The sequence below is a fragment of the Phyllostomus discolor genome, chromosome 2 (assembly GCF_004126475.2).
Source record: "Phyllostomus discolor isolate MPI-MPIP mPhyDis1 chromosome 2, mPhyDis1.pri.v3, whole genome shotgun sequence".
NCBI classification, from domain to species: Eukaryota; Metazoa; Chordata; class Mammalia; order Chiroptera; family Phyllostomidae; genus Phyllostomus; species Phyllostomus discolor.
This window is the reverse complement of record NC_040904.2, coordinates 120,384,629-120,404,472: the sequence shown is the minus strand read 5'-3', so window position 1 is coordinate 120,404,472 and position 19,844 is coordinate 120,384,629. Positions and strand designations below refer to the sequence as shown.

The window sequence follows — 19,844 nt, the reverse complement described above, 5'->3', positions numbered from 1 at the left end:
TAGGTTCTGAATGTTGTTCTTTTCTGCATCTATTGATATGATCATATAATTTTTCCCCCTCATTTTGTTTATGTGGTTTATCATATGAATTGATTTCTGGATATTGTAGTTTCTTGTTCCCTGGCCCTTAATTTACCTTCAGTTTTAAATGACAGCCTTGCTGGGTAAAGTAGTCTTAATTGTAGTTCCTTTTCATCACTTTGAATATTTCCTGTCTACCCCTTCTGGCTTGAAGTGTTTCTGTTGAGAAATCCGCTAATAATCTTACAGGAAGTAACTAACTCTTTTTCTTGATGCTCTTAAGGCTCTGTTTTTTAACCTTCACCATTTTAATTATGATGTATTTTGTTGTGGGCCTTTTTGGGTTCATCTTGATTGGTACTCTCTCTGCTTCCTGAACAGGTATGTGCTTTTCATTTACTAGGTTAGGGAAGTATTTAGCCATTATTTAAATAGTTTCTTAAACCCCTTGTGCTCTTTCTTCTCTTGATACCCCTATGAACCAGATGTTGTTATGCTTGATGTTGTTCACAAGGTCCTTTAGACCAGCAATCCCCAGACTTTTTGGCACCAGGGACTTGTTTTGTGGAAGACAATTTTTCCATGGATTGGAGGCGGGGGGAGGGGATACATAAGGTGGAGCTCAGGCAGTAATGTGAACAAAGTTTTGCTTGCCTACCCGCTGCTCACCTCCTGCTGTGTGGCCTGGTTACTAACAGGCCACAGACTGGTACCGGTCTACCGCCCAGGGCTTGGGGACCCCTGCCTCAGAGGTCCATCGTTTTCAAAAATTCTTTTTTTCTTTTTGTCGCTCTGCTTGGCTGTTTTCTGTTATCTTTTCCTCTAAATGGCTGATTTGATCCTCTGGATTCATCCACCCTTCAGTTTATTCCTTCTAGTGTGTTCTTCATTTCAGGTATTGTATTCTTAATTTCTGACAGATTCTTTTTTATGGTTTCTATGTCCCTTTAATACCTATCATCTCTTTACATTCTCACGGAGCTCATCCATTGTCCTCCCAAGTTCCTGTGCATCTGTATAAGTGTTGTTTTGAACTGTGTATCTGGTAGAGTGCTTGCCTTGTCTTTATTTAGTTCTTTTTCTGGGGATTTCTCCTGTTCTTTGATTTGGGACATGTTTTCTCTGTTTCCCCATTTTGTCTGCCTTTTCATATTTGTCTCTGTGTATTAGGTAGATCTGCTGTGTCTCCCAATGTTAGTATGGTGTTCTTATATAGTTGGTGTCTTATGGGTCTCAGTGGCACAGTCTCCCTTATCACCTGAGCTAGTGTTCCAGGAATGGGTTATATAAGCCCTCTTGGGGGCGGGGGGGAGGGGGTTATATAAGCCCTCCTGTTGTAGTTGTGTCTTGACTACTGTTGGCCCATCTGTGAGTGGGATAACACCCAGGCTCTGGCTGACCATAAGGATAAACCCTGACCACAGTGTACGAACTGCTGTGCAAGACCTGCCCCAAGCAGAATTGGCCCCAGAGGATCTGGTGCCTGCCAAGATCTTCCTTTGAATATGTCACTTTGTGTGGTTAGTTGGCTGTGCTCTGGTGTGGTCTGAAGCCCACCCTGGGTTGTGCTGGTTCTGGATCCACTTGGGAGGGACTCTGGTGCAAGTCAATGTCCCATGTTGCTTGTAACCTGCCTTGGGCTACATGTTTGGAGCCATCATGTGATTTGAGTTTGTTGCTGCCTCTACTGGGCTGGGTGTGTAGGGGAAAGGATAAGCCCTGTATAAAGGTCAACTTCCAGCAGCTCCAAGTCCAAGGGCGGATTAGTAAAAGGCCTCAAGGTACCCCCTGAGATCGGCCTCTACCTGTAAGCTATTCCACAACCCGTTGAGGCTGCCTGTATTTCTGAAAGAGCCTTTCAAACAAAGTCTGTAGAGTGGGCCCAGGCTGGCCACAGCCCACAGGCTCTTCCACAAGGTGCGAGCTCAGGCAAATAGGACTACTAGATTTCCTATTTGAGGGTAGTACAGGTCAGGCACTGAGTGGGTTGAAAGTTGCCCCTGCTTCAGAGCCACTCTACTCAGTCTCTGCCTGACTCTCTGATCAGAGCATCCTCAAAAATGCACACTGCAGGTCCAGGCTGGGTACAGCTAGCAGCCTTTTCTGCAGGGCATGAACTAGCAGAGTAGGGCCAAAGGGAGTCACAAGGACAAGGTTAGTGGGTCACCTACAGGGGGATGGTAACAGTGGCATGGAGGGTGGTTGAGGGTAAATAGCTACCACCCTAGAGCCACACAATTCAGTGCCTGTCCTAATCTCTGACAATAGCTTCCCAAGAAAAAGTACACCACAGGTGCAAACCGGGTGCAGCCAGCATATTTTTCTGTAGGACTCAAGCTCAGCAGGAGGGTGGCAGTGGGTCTCCTGCTGGGGGAGAAGCACTAGTGGTGTATAGGGAGGGAAAAATGGCCCCAGCTCCAGAGCCACATCACTCAGTGTCTGAATCTATGCCAAAGTCTCCTCAAGAAAAAAACTGCACTGAAGGTCCCACTGAGAGCAGCCTGCCAATGTGAGCTCAGCAGGGCATGCAGGGAGTGAAAAAACGGCCCACTGCTCCACAACCACACAATGCACTGAATGCCCATGCCACTGACTATTACTGGGTTCTCTTAAATCTCCTTAATTGTTCCCCAAGACAGAGAGCACAGTGCCCAAGCTGCAGCAGACCTTTCTGCAGGTTGTGAGCTCAGCCAGATGGTTGGAGAACCAGGCTAGTACACTACTCCAGACTGGTGGTGTAAGGATGAAAGTGCTTGACCCAGGGAAGATGGTATCGGTGGGTGGTTAGATGAAGTAGAGGGTTGAATAAGTGATTTGAAAACAAGGTGGCAGAAAACAATTAGGGCAGCAAAACAAAAATTATTTATTATTATTATTTATCCTTACCCAAGAAAAACTTTTCATTGCTTTTAGAGAGAAAGGGTGAGTGAGAAAGAGACAGAGAGAGGGAGAAGGAGCGAAGGAAGGAGGGAAAAACATATCAATGTTGAGAGAGTAACTGGAAGGAAATCCATCGATTGCCTTCTCATTGATGCCCTGACCAGAGATTAAACCCAAAATTTGGGTGTGTGCCCTGACCAAGAATCAAACCTGTAACCCTTTGGTATATGGTATGATGTTCTAACCAAGTGAGCCACACCGGCCAGGGCCAGGAAAAAATGTTGTTTTTTTTTGTTTGTTTTTTTTTACTATTATTTTCATCTCCGTATTATTTATTTTATTTTATTAATTATGCTATTACAGTTGTCCCAATTTTCTCCCCTTTGCCTTCCTCCACCCAGCACATCCCACTCTCTCAGGCAATCCCCAAACTACTGTTCCTATAGAAACCACAGAAATCATTATTTATGATTAAAATTATGACTCTTGGTTGCAAATGACATCCTTTCTTCATCATATCCCAACTTAATTTAGAAAAACACAACGTATCTGAAATTGGTATACTAAAAAACCATAAGTCAAATACAATCATTTCTGGTAAACAAAGAGGGTATACAGAATTATAGAATTCCAATCTGGAGAACACAAATTCATTGATTCAATAGTTATTGAATACCCACTATGTACCAGATAAATAAGAAGACAAAGTTCCTGTCCTTCAGGTTTTCCCACATTATCCAAGAGAACAAGGCAATCCCATCAGTACATTATAAGTTGCAATGTACTGATGCAAACAGCTAAGGGAGCATTGCTGCAGCATCTCATGTACTAAGGGAACACTGTTGCAGCGTCCTCAGGTGCACAAATTATCTGCACAATATGGGTCATTCATTTATTCCTAAGTTTTCCATTATCTCGATCCTTTCTGCATTTTGTATATAAATTGTAAAGATACTCTACCACACAATGTACAAATAAACAGTAATAAAACTGTTAAATAACTACCTTAATTTCAAATAGATAACAGGAACTAGAAACCATTTTCCAATCTCTCAAATTATTTTTCCTACTAAAATGTACAGTCAGATCCACAGCTGCTAAATTTCAGCTGAAACTGTTTTTTGTAATTCCACAGCATTCTAAGTGTAAAGAACTTTAACTGTAGACCTACTCTTGCCCCACCCTGTATATATATCTCAATAGTGAGAAACAACAGGAGTTTAGTGAAAAAAATCTCTGCTTAATATTAAACTGTGTAATAGTGACTATTCTGGAAGACAGTCATGGAATATGAAAATAAAAGTAAAAAGGTAAGACACAAAATTTCAAATATCAGAAGGGAGTAGAGAGCTGCAGTAGTTTCCTAACTATTCTATTTGATCAGATATACTACTCTCAAACCATTGATGCTTAGTAAGTATTTGTTGGATAAATAAATGGGCTTTTGGGATCAATGACTCCATGAAATTCTATGCTAAATGCTGTATCTTTCTTAAAGCTTAAAGCAGCCTACATGCTTAGCCTGTATATTTATCTAAATTACCCCTCTTTCACTTAATACTCAATATGACTCTGGTAAATAAATCTAAAGGATGACTTCACCATAGCAATCTCTCAATAAGCATTAACTTAGTTAATATGACTATTCATTGCTGTGGCCCTGAGAATGACCACTTTCTTGGCTTATTGGAGGAGTTTCAGTAAGGAAAAGTACACATATTATATATTCTCTCACAGATATCAAAACTTCAGCTTCTTAGAACCTCAGCTACACTTGGTTGACAATCCTGTAATTGGCAATAAATTCTCCTATATTTCTAAGATAGGTAAACTGCAAACTTTCTTTTTTCTCTTTTAGTTTTGTCATCTTAACACCTGAAATGTACAGAAGTAAATGTAAAGATTCTTGGGACTATTTTCCTGTTATGGTGTCTCACTCTAGACTTTGTGGAGTCAGACAGAACTGAGAATAAATCTCAGATCTAATACTTTGAGTCCTGGGATCTTTTACTAATTACATAACTTTTCCAAACCTCAATATCCTTCTCTATAAAATGATAAAAATATTCATATTATTGGCATGTTAAAAGTAAATTACATGATACAAGTAAAACACTTGGCAAAATTCATGGAATATAGTAATGCTTAACACATATCAGCTTCCTTCATGCTCTTTGTTCTCTTCAGACTGATTGAATGAGAAACATTCACATTATGAAGTAGAGTCTGCAATCTGCTTTACCCCAAATTCACTAGTTTAAATGTTAATCTCATACAAAAAATATTAGCTAAGATGCTAAGTCCTGTGACCAAATCCAGGCAGCCCTATACTTTTGCTGGGCACTTCTCTCAGTGACTTCTCCCAATACCCCTATGAGCAGGCATTACTTACAGATGAAGAACTGAGCTAGTGAGGGGAGCTAAGTTCACTGGTTCCAGAACTGTCTCTGAAATCTTTCCTCAAAGCCCTAATGCTCAGCCACAACAGCATTGTGAACTTTTTTGTTTTTTTCTTTTGTTTTTCTTGCTGAAAGCAAGGATCAAATATCTAGTAACATAGGATAGAAATTAGTATCTCAACAGGTATGCTCTGAAATGTAGAGGCAGTCTGCATAACAAGTATGATAAAAGAGGCTTTTGGCACCTCTAAACTCTCTGTAGCCCAACCTCTAAAGTCATCCGAAACATGCTGCCTCCTTTGAAGTCTTCTTACCAGATCCCTCTATTCTCCTCCATAACACTCTGGAGATGCTCTGGCTTTAGGACATGGCACAAGACATTTAGGGAAGGAGGGGAAAAGGAAGGGAGTAGAGAGCAGGTAGCAGCTAGAGGGAAAGTAGGGTTGAAATGGAAGTTTTTGATTAAGACCTAAAAGACTTAGGAGAAGCTTCATATTTCTCCCTTTAACAGCCTAAAAGATTTACTACATAGGGAGCCCATACCAGAAAGACAGCTATTGTAAAAGACACCTGTTTACATCAGAAAGACTTATCTGCATAACATGGCAAATATTTGTTTACCAATCATTTGCTCTTTTCATCTTTCTGTGAATTGTCTTCCTCCTCCTTTGAAACCCCAGAACTTTACCCTCTTTCTCTTTAGCTCATGATAGCACATAAGCCTCAAATGCCTAACTACCTTTGTGTTGCTTATATTCTTTGTGGGGCTCCTGTATATATAAAATTAATTTTTTTCCTGTTGATCTGTGTTATGCCAATTTAATTACTAGGCCAGCTAAAAAACCTAGAAGGTAAGACAAAGAAATTTTTCTTCTTCAACAACACCCACATGCCACTACAGTTTTGCCCATTGAACACATACCCACATGCCCTCTTCTCCCCCTGAACAAGTTGAGTAGATCTCAGAGAATGACATTCTGATATAAACAGTTTCAGCCTGTCATCTTCAACAGGTCTTTCTTTGCCTACTTGGCCACAATGCCATTCTCATGCCTAGGAAAATTAGAAATGATTATCTAATACTCAATTATAAAAAAAAAGGTTTCTTTTAATTTTTGCAATGTATTCAACAATGAGTGTAATTATTGAATCACACTAATTCAATAATTACACTCATTATTTGTTGAATGAATGAGTGTAATACTTTTTCTGCAGTACTATTTCCCAAATAACTGACTGGGTCACACAACCAGTAATATAACAATAGATTAACATGGCTGAGATTCTAACAACTCTTCAATTTGAATTAGGCACACAGAGACTCCTAATCTATAAACTGTTTATGATTTGTCAAGAGATCAGCTAACAAAAACAAATCAACTTTTAATATACTTTACAACTGGGAACTCACACATTTCTGATAATCTTCCAGTTCTAAAACCAGAGAATTAATAGAAATCTCTATCTTGCTATCCTTTAAATTTTTGTAAGTCTCCTATTTTATTTCAGTTACTTTAGATTTTCTTTTATGTAAGTCAATATTTACTACTTATTTTAAATCTCACTTTTCAGTGAAGTTTTAATAGAATGTTAATTATTTTTCTGGTTAAAAAACAAAATCTATTATCTTACCCATCCATAAGCAGTACTTCGTTCGTGCTCCTGAGTGACATCAGCTACATAGGCAAATATCACAGAGAACGTGACCGAGAAGACACCAGACACGGAAATCATTGCAAAATACCACCTAAAAAAAATAATTTCAATTACCCAGAAGAGAGGTAGTGGATATACATTTTTATAAACAGAGCCAAAGATATGTAGATTATAAACCAAAAAATGATTTTTAAAAATATGCATGTATAAAATATAAAAGGACAACTAATAAAAGTACGATCAAGATGGAGATAAAGAAGCAGAAACATACTAATTTTGTCTCTGTTTAAAAGGTGTCAGTACAAGCAGTTTCAATAAGTAAAGTTAGTTTTTAAGGATGCCAAAACAAGAGAAATAAAAATTCTCTAAATTTCCTAGCTTTAGTTAAGAAAGGGACAGCATATATAAGAAATAACTTTACAAGAGCTACACAAAAGATAACAAAAAATATTAATGTAATTAAGTCCAAACTTTTTTATTATATGCATAGATGCCTTAAAAAAACTAATTAGAACACTAGCAAACAGAACATCACAGAACAAAAATGAGGACTTATCCTAGATATGATGTTTCAATATTAGAAAAATATACTAAATAATTCATTATAATAACAAATCTAAGGAGAAAAATAATCAAATGATCTCCATTTTGCAAAAAGTCATCTTTTATGAATTTGACATCAAATGTTCATTTAAAAAAAGAACATTTCTGGATAAAATAGAGTGACTATTTTTTAATCTAAAAGCTGGTTATAAAAGCTAGCTTAGCACTTAATGATAAAATTTTACAACACTTCCTTAATTACAAGAAAGATTAGTCCACAATCATCACTTTTATTTAACATTATTAGTCAATAAGAGTAGCAAAACCAGCACCATGAAAAATGTAAGGGGATAAGTAAAATCATTTAAAAATCTAAAAAGAAAAATTAATGTATTCAGGACACTAAAAATAAAGCCCTAATTCATTGGAAAAACATGTTATGGTTCTCTTGGGAACCATCTGTCTGGTTTCAGGATCTGTAACCCCTCCGACAGGCAAAAAGGCCCCATGGCTAGGGGAGCTAGGCACCACAAGCCACAAAACTTATCCTCCCAGCAGGGGTGCAGCCTTTGCCCTCTTTATTTCACCCTGCTTGGCCCCTGGAGGATGGCTGGATAGCCAATGACAGGTAAGATTCCTCAAGGGAGGAACAGCCTAAGATAGGCACAGTCGTCAAGAGACCATCAGGGAAGGACTTAGGGGACTACAGAAAAGGGGTGATGGCCCCTCACCCTTTGGCTTTGTTATAGCCTGTGTCCTCATTCTATCTGTAAAGTCTCCTAACCTCTCCACAGCCCACATACTCTAGCTGACTTAAGCCTGAAACAATGCCAGAGGTGGGGGTGGCTCTGTGCTGGAGAGGGTAGCTCCCCAGATCAATCAGGCCTAAGAAAGAACGCATAAAATCCTGTGAAACCTGCTTTGCTAATAATGCCCTCAAATTAAATGCTAAGGGTCCAAGCACAAAATGAGTTTGTTTCCCAAAGTTTTATGGCTCTTTGGAGTCACTCTATCTATCTGATCCTGACTCAGAATAAGCCCTTATAGTTCTTTGAATGTCATCTATTCCTTGATCATTACTGCCAGACAATGATTGATGAGCTTTATGTATTCACCCTGTATTTCCTATGCAAACTAAACCCAATAAAAGCCCATTGAAAAACAGGCTTAATGCCTTTCTCCTGTGAGGGACTGATTAGCCTTTTCATCCCAAACAGATTATGGCTTGATAGATTTATTCTCATTTGAGGTAACTGGGATGGAGTACCATCTGCTGGATTGAATACCCCCACAATGTTCTTAGACAGAAGGAATCAATATCAAAAAGTATTTAAAACAATTTTTCATCTGGTAAAAAATAAAATGTTCCATTATGAGTACCCGACAAATTTAGAATGTGACAACTGTTGACATTAAAAAAATTCCTATCAAATAATCAAATGATGGCATTTTCACATGAGCCATAAAAAGAAAATCTATTAATTACATTAAAAACAAAACACAAAAACCTTCCATTCTAAGGCATAGTCCTTCACATTGCTGAGTTTAGCAAACAGGAATTTTGGCCAAAATACATCTTCTGGACTCCTACAGAAACAACTAAGTTACAGCTCTAGTGCAAATTCCAGCTCATCTTAGTAACTAAATAGACTTGTTTACGTGCTAAGTATTCTCTTCCTATTCATCACAAAAAATGAGATCAAATTAAAATTCATATTACGGCCCTAGCTGGGTAGCTCAGTTGGTTAGAGCACTGTCCCAATACACCAAAGTTGTGGGTTTGATCTCTGGTCAGGGCACATACAAGAATCAACAAATGAATGCATAAATAAGTGGAACAACATGCTGATGTTTCTCTCTCTCTCTCTAAAAATCAGTAAGTAAAAAATTTTTAAAATTTCCTACTATGATTTAGAATAGATTATTGGTCTTACCACATTATACACAAAAGTAACCCCTGCCTATTGACATAAGCTATGTCATATCAGTGCTCCAGACCAATGAGCTGACAAAAACAACACATTTGCAAAGTCAACTGAGCCACAGCATTGAATACAAAGATCCTCAGCTCCTTCCAGAGACCCAATGCTATAACTCATCTCATGGCAACTACAGCTTTTATTTCTATTTCTTCACCTCAGATTTAATTCTGTAATCTCTCCATTTCCCCATTTATAACATTGGCAATGTGGTAACTACCAAAACTGGCTTTCGGTATTACCAAAGAGATCATATGAAAACACATATACAACTGCTTTGAAATGGTTAAGAAGTGTTCTTGCAGATGTATTATTTATATGTGACCCAAGCAGTCATGATGATGAAAGGCTGAGTCACTCACCAAGGGCTGATCCTCATCAGTGGAATTGGGAAGCAAGTAAAGAAGACAGTGCCCAGGAGAAAGGGCTTCCTCCCCCAAACATCAGACAAAGCACCTATGAGTGGTGCACTCAGAAAAGAAAGCAGGCCCTGGAGAAGAAAACAGAAGCAGTGGTCAGATTTATGATGCAATATTCCAATTACTTGTAACTTGTATTTTCTAAATAAATTTTTAAATGCTGTAGTTCATGTTGTTGGTCCCAAAGCAGAATAACTTCAAACATTAAATACAAACTTCCATTTAAAAAAATATCTGATAAAATTCCTAAACATGCTATTAGAAAAAGAAGGAAGAAGTAAGAGCTTGTTTTCTGGGAGAAACTAGAAAAGAGAGGTGATATGAAATATATATATACCCATAATTGGCCCTTAAGATAAACATACATCAAATGTATATGGAAAGAAGTCAGAATTTTTTAAATTAAGTTTTTAAAAAAGATTTTATTTATTTTTAGAGAGAGGAAGGGAGAGAGAAAGAGAGGGAGAGAAACATCAATGTGTGGTTGCCTCTTGTGCACCCCCAACTGAGGACCTGGCCCACAACCCAGGCATGCGCCCTGACTGGGAATCAAACCAGTGACCCTTTGGTTCACAGGCTAGCACTCAATCTACTGAGCTACACCAGCCACGGCAGAAGCTAGAATCTTAATTCATTTTAATAAATATGTACACCATATCTATTATGTAAAAAGCTGTGGATTAACTAGTACAATAAGACACCCAAATGAATATATACCTTCTACTCTCAAACCACCTGTAAGTTAATAGGGATAAACAGAACAAGCATGCATATACCAAATGTCCATAGGAGAAGTTAAAGTTCTACCTTCCTGCTGAACTTAGGAAGGAAACAATAAAACTTAACAGAGTTCAGTGTGGTGGCCACTGACCTGCAGTGACCTCAGAACGCTGCAGACGGCTCATCGAAACACGAGAAAAACATACACAGAGACAACCGAGTCCTGTGGAGAAATAGGGATGAAACGGCCACTCTCTCTAGTGGGGAGCACCTCGGCCACCCTCCCTAGGGGAGAGCGCCCAATTCTCCTGCCCGAGCAGGCTTTTATTGGGTTCATTTGCATAAGAATTCAGGTAAAGCTCATTACTCATTGCCAGGAAGTAAGGATCCAACAATAGACAACAAGGAACTCTGAGGGCCTATTTTGAGTCAGGGTCATAGGGCAGTAAAACTTTAAGGAACAAACTTACTTCTTCCTTGGACCCTTATCATTTAATTGAGACCATTCTAAACAAAGCAGGTTTCACAGGATTTTACATATTCTTTCTTAGACCTGATCACCTGGGGGACCTACCCTTTCCAGCACAGGGCTGTACCACACTCTGTCATTGTTTCAGGATTAGGTGGAGCAAGGGAAGTAAGGCAGCCAAGAGATTAGGAGATTTTCTTGCAGACAATGAGGACTCAGGCTTTGTCAAAGCTCAGGGGTGAGGGTCAATCACCCCGTTTTGCTGTAGCCCCCAAAGTCCTTCCCTGGGGGCCTCCAACATGATTGTGCCTGTCTTAGGTCATTCCCCCCTTGGGGAATCTTACCCATCATTGGCTAACCGACCAAACACTGGGGGCCAGGCAGGGTGAAGTAAAAGGAGCAGAAGCCGCACTCCTGCCAGAGAGATAACCTTTTGTCTCCTTGCTGGCTTATGGTCCAAGGTCACTCCCTCAGCCTTAGCCTTGGTGGGGGTTACAGCTTCTGATACCAGGCCAGGGCAGTTCCCAACAGTTGAGGGTAAGGGGAAATGAGACAAGAACACCACACATACACAAAGAAGTAAAGAAACTCATGTTGACTATTTGTCAGTCACTCTCTTGGCTGGCTACTTTCATATCAATTTCCTGTTTGACCTCTGGATCCTCTGAAGTGACCACAGGCCTGACCCTCAGGCCCTGCTGGTGCCACAGTCCTCTCTTCATGTGCTCTGTCTGCATAATACGAACAGATTTCCAATCTCTGTCTCCTGAGCTCCATGCTTATAGTCAAATGGACACTTAAGATATATACTGTCCCCTTTACAGCAGTCCCCCTATATATCCCAAGACTCTCCATGGCTGCCTGCAACCACAGATAGCACCAAATCCTGTACCTACTACTGATACAGAGTGCAGCCAAGAGGAGGGCCCCAAATAGGGATTTGGAATGGGGTCTACAACTCAAGGTGTCTAGCAAATATTAGAAAGACATATAAGATGTCCTCACCCCTTCCCCCGCAACAGGTGTCAGTTGGGGGAAGGGACACATGGAGCAGGAGCATGCAGAGCTGTTTTGTACAGCAATAGCTTTGCAGCTAATGCATGGCATGGTCATTTAACATATCTATAGCCTTTGGCTGGTCACTTAGCTATGTTAAATAGCTGTGGCCACGCTCTGAGCCAGGAGAATGGAAGGAACTTCCCCCGCAAGATACAACTGGGAGGCAAGTTCCCCGAGTTACAGTGCCTGCATGGGAGCTTGGAGGAGATTGGCCCACACCATGGGGCCATGCCTACCCAGACCCACTATGGCAGCCCAGTAAAGCTGGAAGGATATTCGAGTGCCGGCAAATGTAGCCAGCTGTGGGAGGAGTCGGAAATGGGGCTGCAGAGGAAGATTGGTGTGGGGATTTAAACCCAGACACAGCAGCCATGTGAGGACCATGAGGCTGTGGCAGTGCAGGGAGAGCCATGCGGTTTTGCCAGAGTAGGCACCCCTGAGGCTATGTGAGAGAGAGAGAGAGCCACGAGCTTCTAGCAGAGTGGGGACCCCTGTAACCACGTGAAAGAGCCACACATCTCTCACCAGCCATCTGGTTTCGCCAGAGTGGGGATCCCCACAGCTTTAGTAGGGGGAACCACCATGAGGCTTTAGAAGAGGATTGCCACTGGCTTCTGGCAGAGTGGCGACCCCCCTCCCCGAAGCTTTGCGGGGAGATCCACCCAGCTTTGCCAGAGTACAGACCCTTGCAGCTTTAGTGGAGAGAAGAACCATGCGGTTTTGGTCAGAGTGGGGACCACTGTGCTCTGGTAGAAGAGGACCACGTGGCTTTGGGGTATTCACTTTGGCTGCGCAGCCTGGGAAGCAGGAGAGACTTTGCCTGGAAGAAGGGTGAAAGAAAGCTTGCCAGTAGGCCATGAGAAGGTGCCACATGGCTTTGGATTAATTAGAGATCCTGCCTGGATGGCGACACAGCTGACAGTGTCAGGAGACTGAACCATGGACATTTGCTTCTTTTCCTGAGATATGGTACCCCAAATTAGGGCAGTGGGGAGAAGGAAGCACTGTGGGCATCTGACGGTATCCTAAAGGACTTTGATATTTTAATGAACACATTAGGTCACTACTTTAAGTCTGCATAGCATTAAATAAACATTTCCTTTCCTTTTCACAAATTTCTGGCATTGAAAGACGTCTTTCCTATAAGGCGGCGGACATAACAAACCTAGTAGAGGGTCCTTTCGGTAGTAGTATATTGCCCTTGGCCCCTTTGTTCTGTAATACTACCATATTTTGCAGTGTATAATAAGCACTTTTCTGACTAAATTTTTGAGTGGAAAAATAAGGATGTGCACTATACATGGGTAGTACCAGTTTGTAACAGGTACATAAAATTTCTTGTACCTTGTATCTGTTCTTGTGTTTTGTAAGTATATGTTACATAAAATTTCTTATACTATATGTACAAAAATAAATGCTAAAATTCCTTTATAATACAAAAAACAAGTATCTAAATGTAAATAAAAAATTGAATTAAAACAAAAGATTTTTTTCCTGAAAGTTTGGGCCAAAAACATGGTGCACATTATACACAGCAAAATATGTTTTTTCCTATATGCACGTAACCATAAGTTTAATTTATAAGTTACTAATAACAATAGTTAATAATAACATATACTCTTTGTCAAAATATCTTATTGCACTGTACATACAGTATGGATATTCTGGACAAAGGGATATTCACGTGCCAGGTGAGATTGTGCAAGATTTCATCACTGTACTCAGAATGGTGTGCAATTTAAAATGTATGAATTGTTTACTTTGGAGTTTTTCATTTAATATTTTGGCTACAGTTGACCACAGGTAACAAACTGAGAAAAGAAACTACAGCAGATGATGTTTCTGTAAAACAGTTAGTCAGAGTGTAACAGGGTGCAGCCAAGAGGGGAGCCCCAAATAGGGATTTGAAATGGGGCCCAGAACTCAAGGTGTCCAGGAAATATTAGGATGTCCTCACCACCCCCCCACAGGCTTGGGTTAGGAGAAGGGACACTTGGAGCAGGACCATTGAGAATTGTTTTGCACAACAAGAGCTTTGTAGCTAACCTCTGGTGTGGTCATTTAACATATCTATAACCTTTAACTGGTTGCATAGATATATTAAATGGCTGTGGCCATGCTCTGAGCCAGGGGAATGGAAGTAACTTCCCCAACAAGATGTAACTGGGGGGGAAGGTCCCCTGAGTTGCAGCGCCTGTGTGGGAGCTTGGAGATGATTGGCTCCACAACATGGGGCCACACCTGCCCAGACCCAAGATGGCAGCCCAGTGAAGATGGAAGGATATGAGAGGGCTAGCAAGTGTAGCCGATGGTGGGAGGAGTCAGAAATGGGGTTGTAGATGAGGACTGGCGCGAGCATTTAAATCCAGATGCGGCAGCCATTGGGGTAAAAACCACATGGTTTTGGCGGAGCGGAGACTCCCACAGCCATTGTGCTGAGAGAACCACGTGGCTGGGGCAGTGGAGAGAGAACCTTGTGGCTTTGGCAGAGTGGGGACCCCTGCAGCTTTAGAAGTGGGAACCACCACCCAGCTTTAGCAGAAATCCTGGCGACACAGCTGATGGTGCCAGGAACTGAGGGAGGCCTACCAGCTGAGGCGGATTACTGAGAACAACCAGGGGCCGCCTGAGCCTCGGATTTCTCTTTCTTTTCCTGAGACATGGTACCCTAGACTGGGCAAAGGGGGAAGCAAGGACTGTGTGTGTTTGTGGGTGTTTTAAAGGACTTTGGGATTTTGATGAAGATATTAGGTTACTACTTTAAGTCTGCAGAGCATTAAATAAACATTTCCTTTCTTTTTTATGAATCTCTGGCATTGAGAGACCTCTGTCCTCTGGCAGCGGACATAACAAACCTGAGGAGTTCCTTTCGGTAATAGTATATCATCCCTGACCCCCCCCCCCCCCGCCCTTGTTGCTCTGTAACAAAAGCATGGGGGAGTCTCCCTCCACTGGCCAAGACTGTGGCAGGGGGAGATTCTTATGAGTATGCAGAAATCTAGAAATATCAATGGATAGAGCCCTGAGGATTCAAAGAGCTAGTAAAATAATTGGATAGAAAAAAAAGCCCTCCCCTCTCTATCCATATAAGAACTTAGGGCCTGGGCAGAGTGCTGAGATGGTCTTTGACACAGGAGCCTGCCATTCTCCTAGGTCACACAGCACCTGAATAAAACCGCTTTTCTTTTGCATCAGCATTTACCTCACGAGTTTGTCTTTTGTGGTGACAGGCAGCTGAATGTCTGTTTTTGTCTGGTTATAAGGCAGGGCAACTGTAACCCTGTCCAGACACCCATACTCCACACTTTGGCCAAGAAGCATTCCAAGGCTTCCTCCTCCATCCCTCCACACCCCAAGGCTATTGTTTAGACAATTCTCTCTTAATGACCTCTCTATATACTTCCCTTGCTATAACACACTTCAGCACTGTTTACATGAATTAAAATAAAACCGTCTTCTAACTGGCCCCTAACCCTGGTCCTACCTCCCAGGAATATGTCCTCCACATATTCCAAGAGCAATGATAAGCTGCAAATCTCAGCTCTTTCATCCCTTCTTTAAAACCCAGCCATGGTCTCCATTGTGCAAAGTTTAAATTCTTCAGCATATCAATTTGAAATAATGTGTGAACTTTGCTTTTAAATACTAAAGATAAAAATGGGGGGGGAGGCAAACCAGGATAGATGAGACAAGAGTGGGAAAAATGTTGATGAATAATACATAGGTGTTCATTATATTATTTTCTAATTCTGTGCATTTGAATTTTCATAGTATGTTTTTGAAATTCCTGAGAATAGCATATAAATAGAATCACTCAAAATCTGGCACCTAACACACATCCTGTGCTGTGCTATACACAATACTTTTTAGTTTTCTGAATATACCATGTTCATTTTTTGGAAATGTACCTTTTCACAGACCCTTGTTGTGCCTGTGTGCACTTCCACACTTGTATGTGGTTTACTACTAGTCATCCTTTACAACTCTGGGTGAGAAGCAACTCCTCCTGCATTCTCTTAGCTACTCAAGCAGAAATTAACCTGGAACATATCTGTTCTATTGTCATTGTAACACTCTATTACAATTATCTGTTATTTGGATTAGAAATTGAGATTAAGGTCAGAGGAATGGTTTGTTTCCATTTCAACTCTACCCTTGGGGCCTATCACAGAGCCTGGTAAATAAGAACTTTCAAAGAGGTTTGGTGAAATAAATACAACTTTTAAGAGAAAAATTAATTCACAGTCATTTCCAAGGTCTCATAGCTAGGAAGAAAAGGAATTGAATACTAGTTACTACCAGCCACTAGTAAACTCAGAACCCAAGGCCAGGAGGCAGATAAACTGAAGGTGAGGTGATAGAAAGACTCAGTGGGGGGTAGCAAGCTGAAGAGAAAAGCTTTTTGGCCCCTCTGAAATAAAATATTAATCCTTGTAGTTTCTAAGCCAGAGGGGATTTCTAGGCCATTCAGTGTGTTCTTGTGTAAAGAGTAACAGTTCAAGTATTGTATTGTATTAGCTCTTTAAGAGCTAATGATGAAGAACCTATGCACCCCAATGTTCATAGTAATGCAATTTTCAATAGCCAAGTGCTCAAAGTAGCAGAAGGGCCCATCAGTACATGAGTGGATGAAAAAACTGGTACATTTACAGAATGGAATACTATGTAGCAGAAAGAAAGGAGCTCTCACCCTTTGCAAAAGCATGGATGGAACTGGAGAGCACTATAGGGAACTGATCCACTTGGTGTGGCAAATGTAGCCCAGCCCTACTGGAAAACTGACAGGCGCCGAGTTGGCACACAGGAGCCAAACCCACGGATTGGCTGTCCCATAGGAAAGCCAGGCCTGCATTATACCTAGGCTGCTCTGAGGCTTGCTTTTGCTAAAACTCCCTCACTCTGAATTGAAGCAGCAAATGCCTACTTGTATATCTTTAAAGTAACTTCCTGAAGTCTGTGCTAGTTCTCCCAAGAACTGAAGTGTAACCAGACCAATCCCTCTTATCGTTCCCTTGCATTTACAACATTTTTTTCCTTGTTAATCTGTAGGAAGTCTCAGTAACATCCTTTCCTTTGCTTTCTGTAAAAAGTAATCACCTAAAGCAAACCTGAGCATAATGAGTGAGAACCTTCTTTGATGTAAGCAATAAAGCCTGTCTAGGCAAGATCGAGGCACTCTCTCTCTCTCAGAGAGGGGTTGTGCTGTCCCCTTTTCTCCACAGGGCTTCTGCAGTCCATGTGAATTTGTTTGTTGCATGCACAACACTGTGGACACTGCTAGCTGGAGTCTGCATCAGAGCATTATGCTAAGTGAAGCCAGGCAGTGAAAGACAAATACCATACGATCTCACCTATAAGTAAAACCTAATCAACAGAACAAACAAGCAAGCAAAATATAACCGGAGACATTGAAATAAAGAACAAACTCACAGTAACCAGAGGGCAGGTGAGAGAGGAATAATAGGGAAAGGAGAAGGGTTATGAAGGAAAATGTATAAAGGACCCATGGACAAACCAATGGTGGGGGAGTGGTTAAGTAGGACTGAGTGTGGGAGGTAGGGGTAGGTGGGGTGGGGGAGATGGGTGGAGGGAAAATGGGGACAATTGTACTTGAACAATAAAAACAATTTTTTTTAAGTCTTCAGTTCTGAAGAAGTTTAAAAGAAAGAGGTAATGACTACAGAAGCAGGGCTCAAATTCAGGACTTGCAACTATCAGTTCCATGAAATTTAGAAAAGAGGATCTTTTACACTGCATGAAAATTCTCTAAAAATATCAAATTCCTGAGTATCTGGATAGTATAAAACCGATCAAGAAAAATTTGTAAAAAAAAATTTAAGACAACATGGCTATAGAAATAATCACCACCACAAAAACAGTAACACAAATTCTTTAAACACAAAGAACCCTGGAAAAGTTTTGCACAGTTCTAATTTCAGATTTTATACAACGCTTTAAAATATGGAAGGTAATGCCATTTTCAAAAGAATATGAAAAGGCCAAATATTAAAGCTATTAAAATAATGTAGTTTTTAAAGAAAAAATATATTGTCCTCAAGGTTAGAAATTTAAATTGTAGTATAACCCATTGGTTAAACAATATTATTTCCATCAAATTCTCAGTGACAATAATAGATACTAAAAATGTCCTCTGGGAGGACCTACTTTTATATTAAAATACTAAAATACAATCTAATAATACAGTTTTTGTTTGGAAAATCTACATTTCCTAAAAATCAAATATTTTCATCTGTCCGGAGTTACTTTTTTTACTATGCAATCTGGCCCTAGATCCTACGAAGCCACGCTGTTCAAGCAACAGAGTGAGAAGGACATTTATATCTTGATTGATCGGACACTCATTTCATCAGTTTCAAAGCTAAGCACATTTTGCAAATAGGAATAAAAATTAAAACTGGACTGACATCAAAGCCCTGGACTTTATCAGAACTATAACTGATTCTCATTATTCACAGTAGTTATACTCTATAAGGTTGCTAAGAGCCTAAATTAGCAAATATGGAACCACTACACCTGGAGAAACACAAAGTTAGGTTCCTGTGAAACTCTGGCCACATATTTCCATCAACCAATCAATACATAACATTGGTTTATGTGTGTTTGTGTTCAAAGGTACCTTAATTAATATAAATTGTTGATTTATTAACATTCAACTTGCAGTCAACAGCACTATGACTCATGCCTGAATGAGGCTCACCTAACACAGTATTTTCTCAATGAGGCAAACCACAGCCCTTTTGCACTCAGAAATATTAGATAGTACTTTCGCACTATACTTGGGGCCATCTTAAACAGCAAAAAGAGCAAAAAAAAGGCACGAAAATTAAAAAATGCAGCACTAAATGGAGTAGAAAAAGAACATGCTTACAGTATGAGATCTGAAATAAGAAGACAGAAGGCTGCCTTTAAACTCAACTGGGAATGTGCCGCTGGGCACCTCAAATCCCCCCTGACCCTGTGCATGAATGACCAAGAAAGCATTGTAGTGAGTTTGTTACATTTTATGACAAATTTTCAGTATTCCTTAATAAGCAAGGAGGAACTTGCAATATGTAGACATGGATTATCCCCAAATTAGAAACACTCATTTGGAGTTTTCATACAGTATTTTACTAATAATGACTTCTGTTTATCTTTAAGGTGGGAGAGATGTAGGGAAGATTCACTGAAAGAAGGCAGAAACAAAATACAAAAGCCTGTTTGTATTTTAATTAAATAAATTTAATAAAAATTTTAATTAAATAAATTCAATGTATAATATAATAAAATATACAATGAATTTAATTAAAATACAAAGAGGCTTTTTCTTATTCTTAGAAGTAGTAGGGCACTACTTCAAATTTTGATTCCAGGAAACCTCAGCATGCATTTTAAATAACAGTAATAACAGCTAGCATTCATATATGTCAACTGTTCTATGCTTTCACATGAATGTCTTACCCTTTGAGGTAGGTACTGTTAGGGTAACTAACTACACCCGAAGCTCAGGGCTCATAAGCAGTAGAGGCAGGATTCAGCCCAGGTGTGGGGTGGCTTTAGAACCTGAGCCCTAATCCCTTAACCCACAATTCAAACCAACTATTAAACTAATTTGTTACTGACATTTCAGTATCTTTAACCTAAAGCACACACTTAAACTTACCTATTTACCAGTTCTCTTAAACACCTTTTAATAAAT

The 19,844-nt window shown here is 40.2% G+C and overlaps 1 protein-coding gene across 2 annotated transcripts in view; it reads right to left on the bottom strand.

Annotated features, from left to right (window-relative positions):
- Window positions 1-19,844, bottom strand: part of MFSD14B (major facilitator superfamily domain containing 14B) — a 134,191-nt gene that overhangs the window by 40,116 nt on the left and 74,231 nt on the right. For both annotated transcript variants that reach the window (XM_028532217.1, XM_036018421.1), the window contains 2 exons: window positions 9,841-9,968; window positions 6,933-7,047 (listed from right to left, as the gene is read on the bottom strand). In XM_028532217.1, coding sequence (XP_028388018.1) covers window positions 6,933-7,047; window positions 9,841-9,968 — 243 coding nt within the window. The remainder of the gene's footprint in view (window positions 1-6,932; window positions 7,048-9,840; window positions 9,969-19,844) is intronic.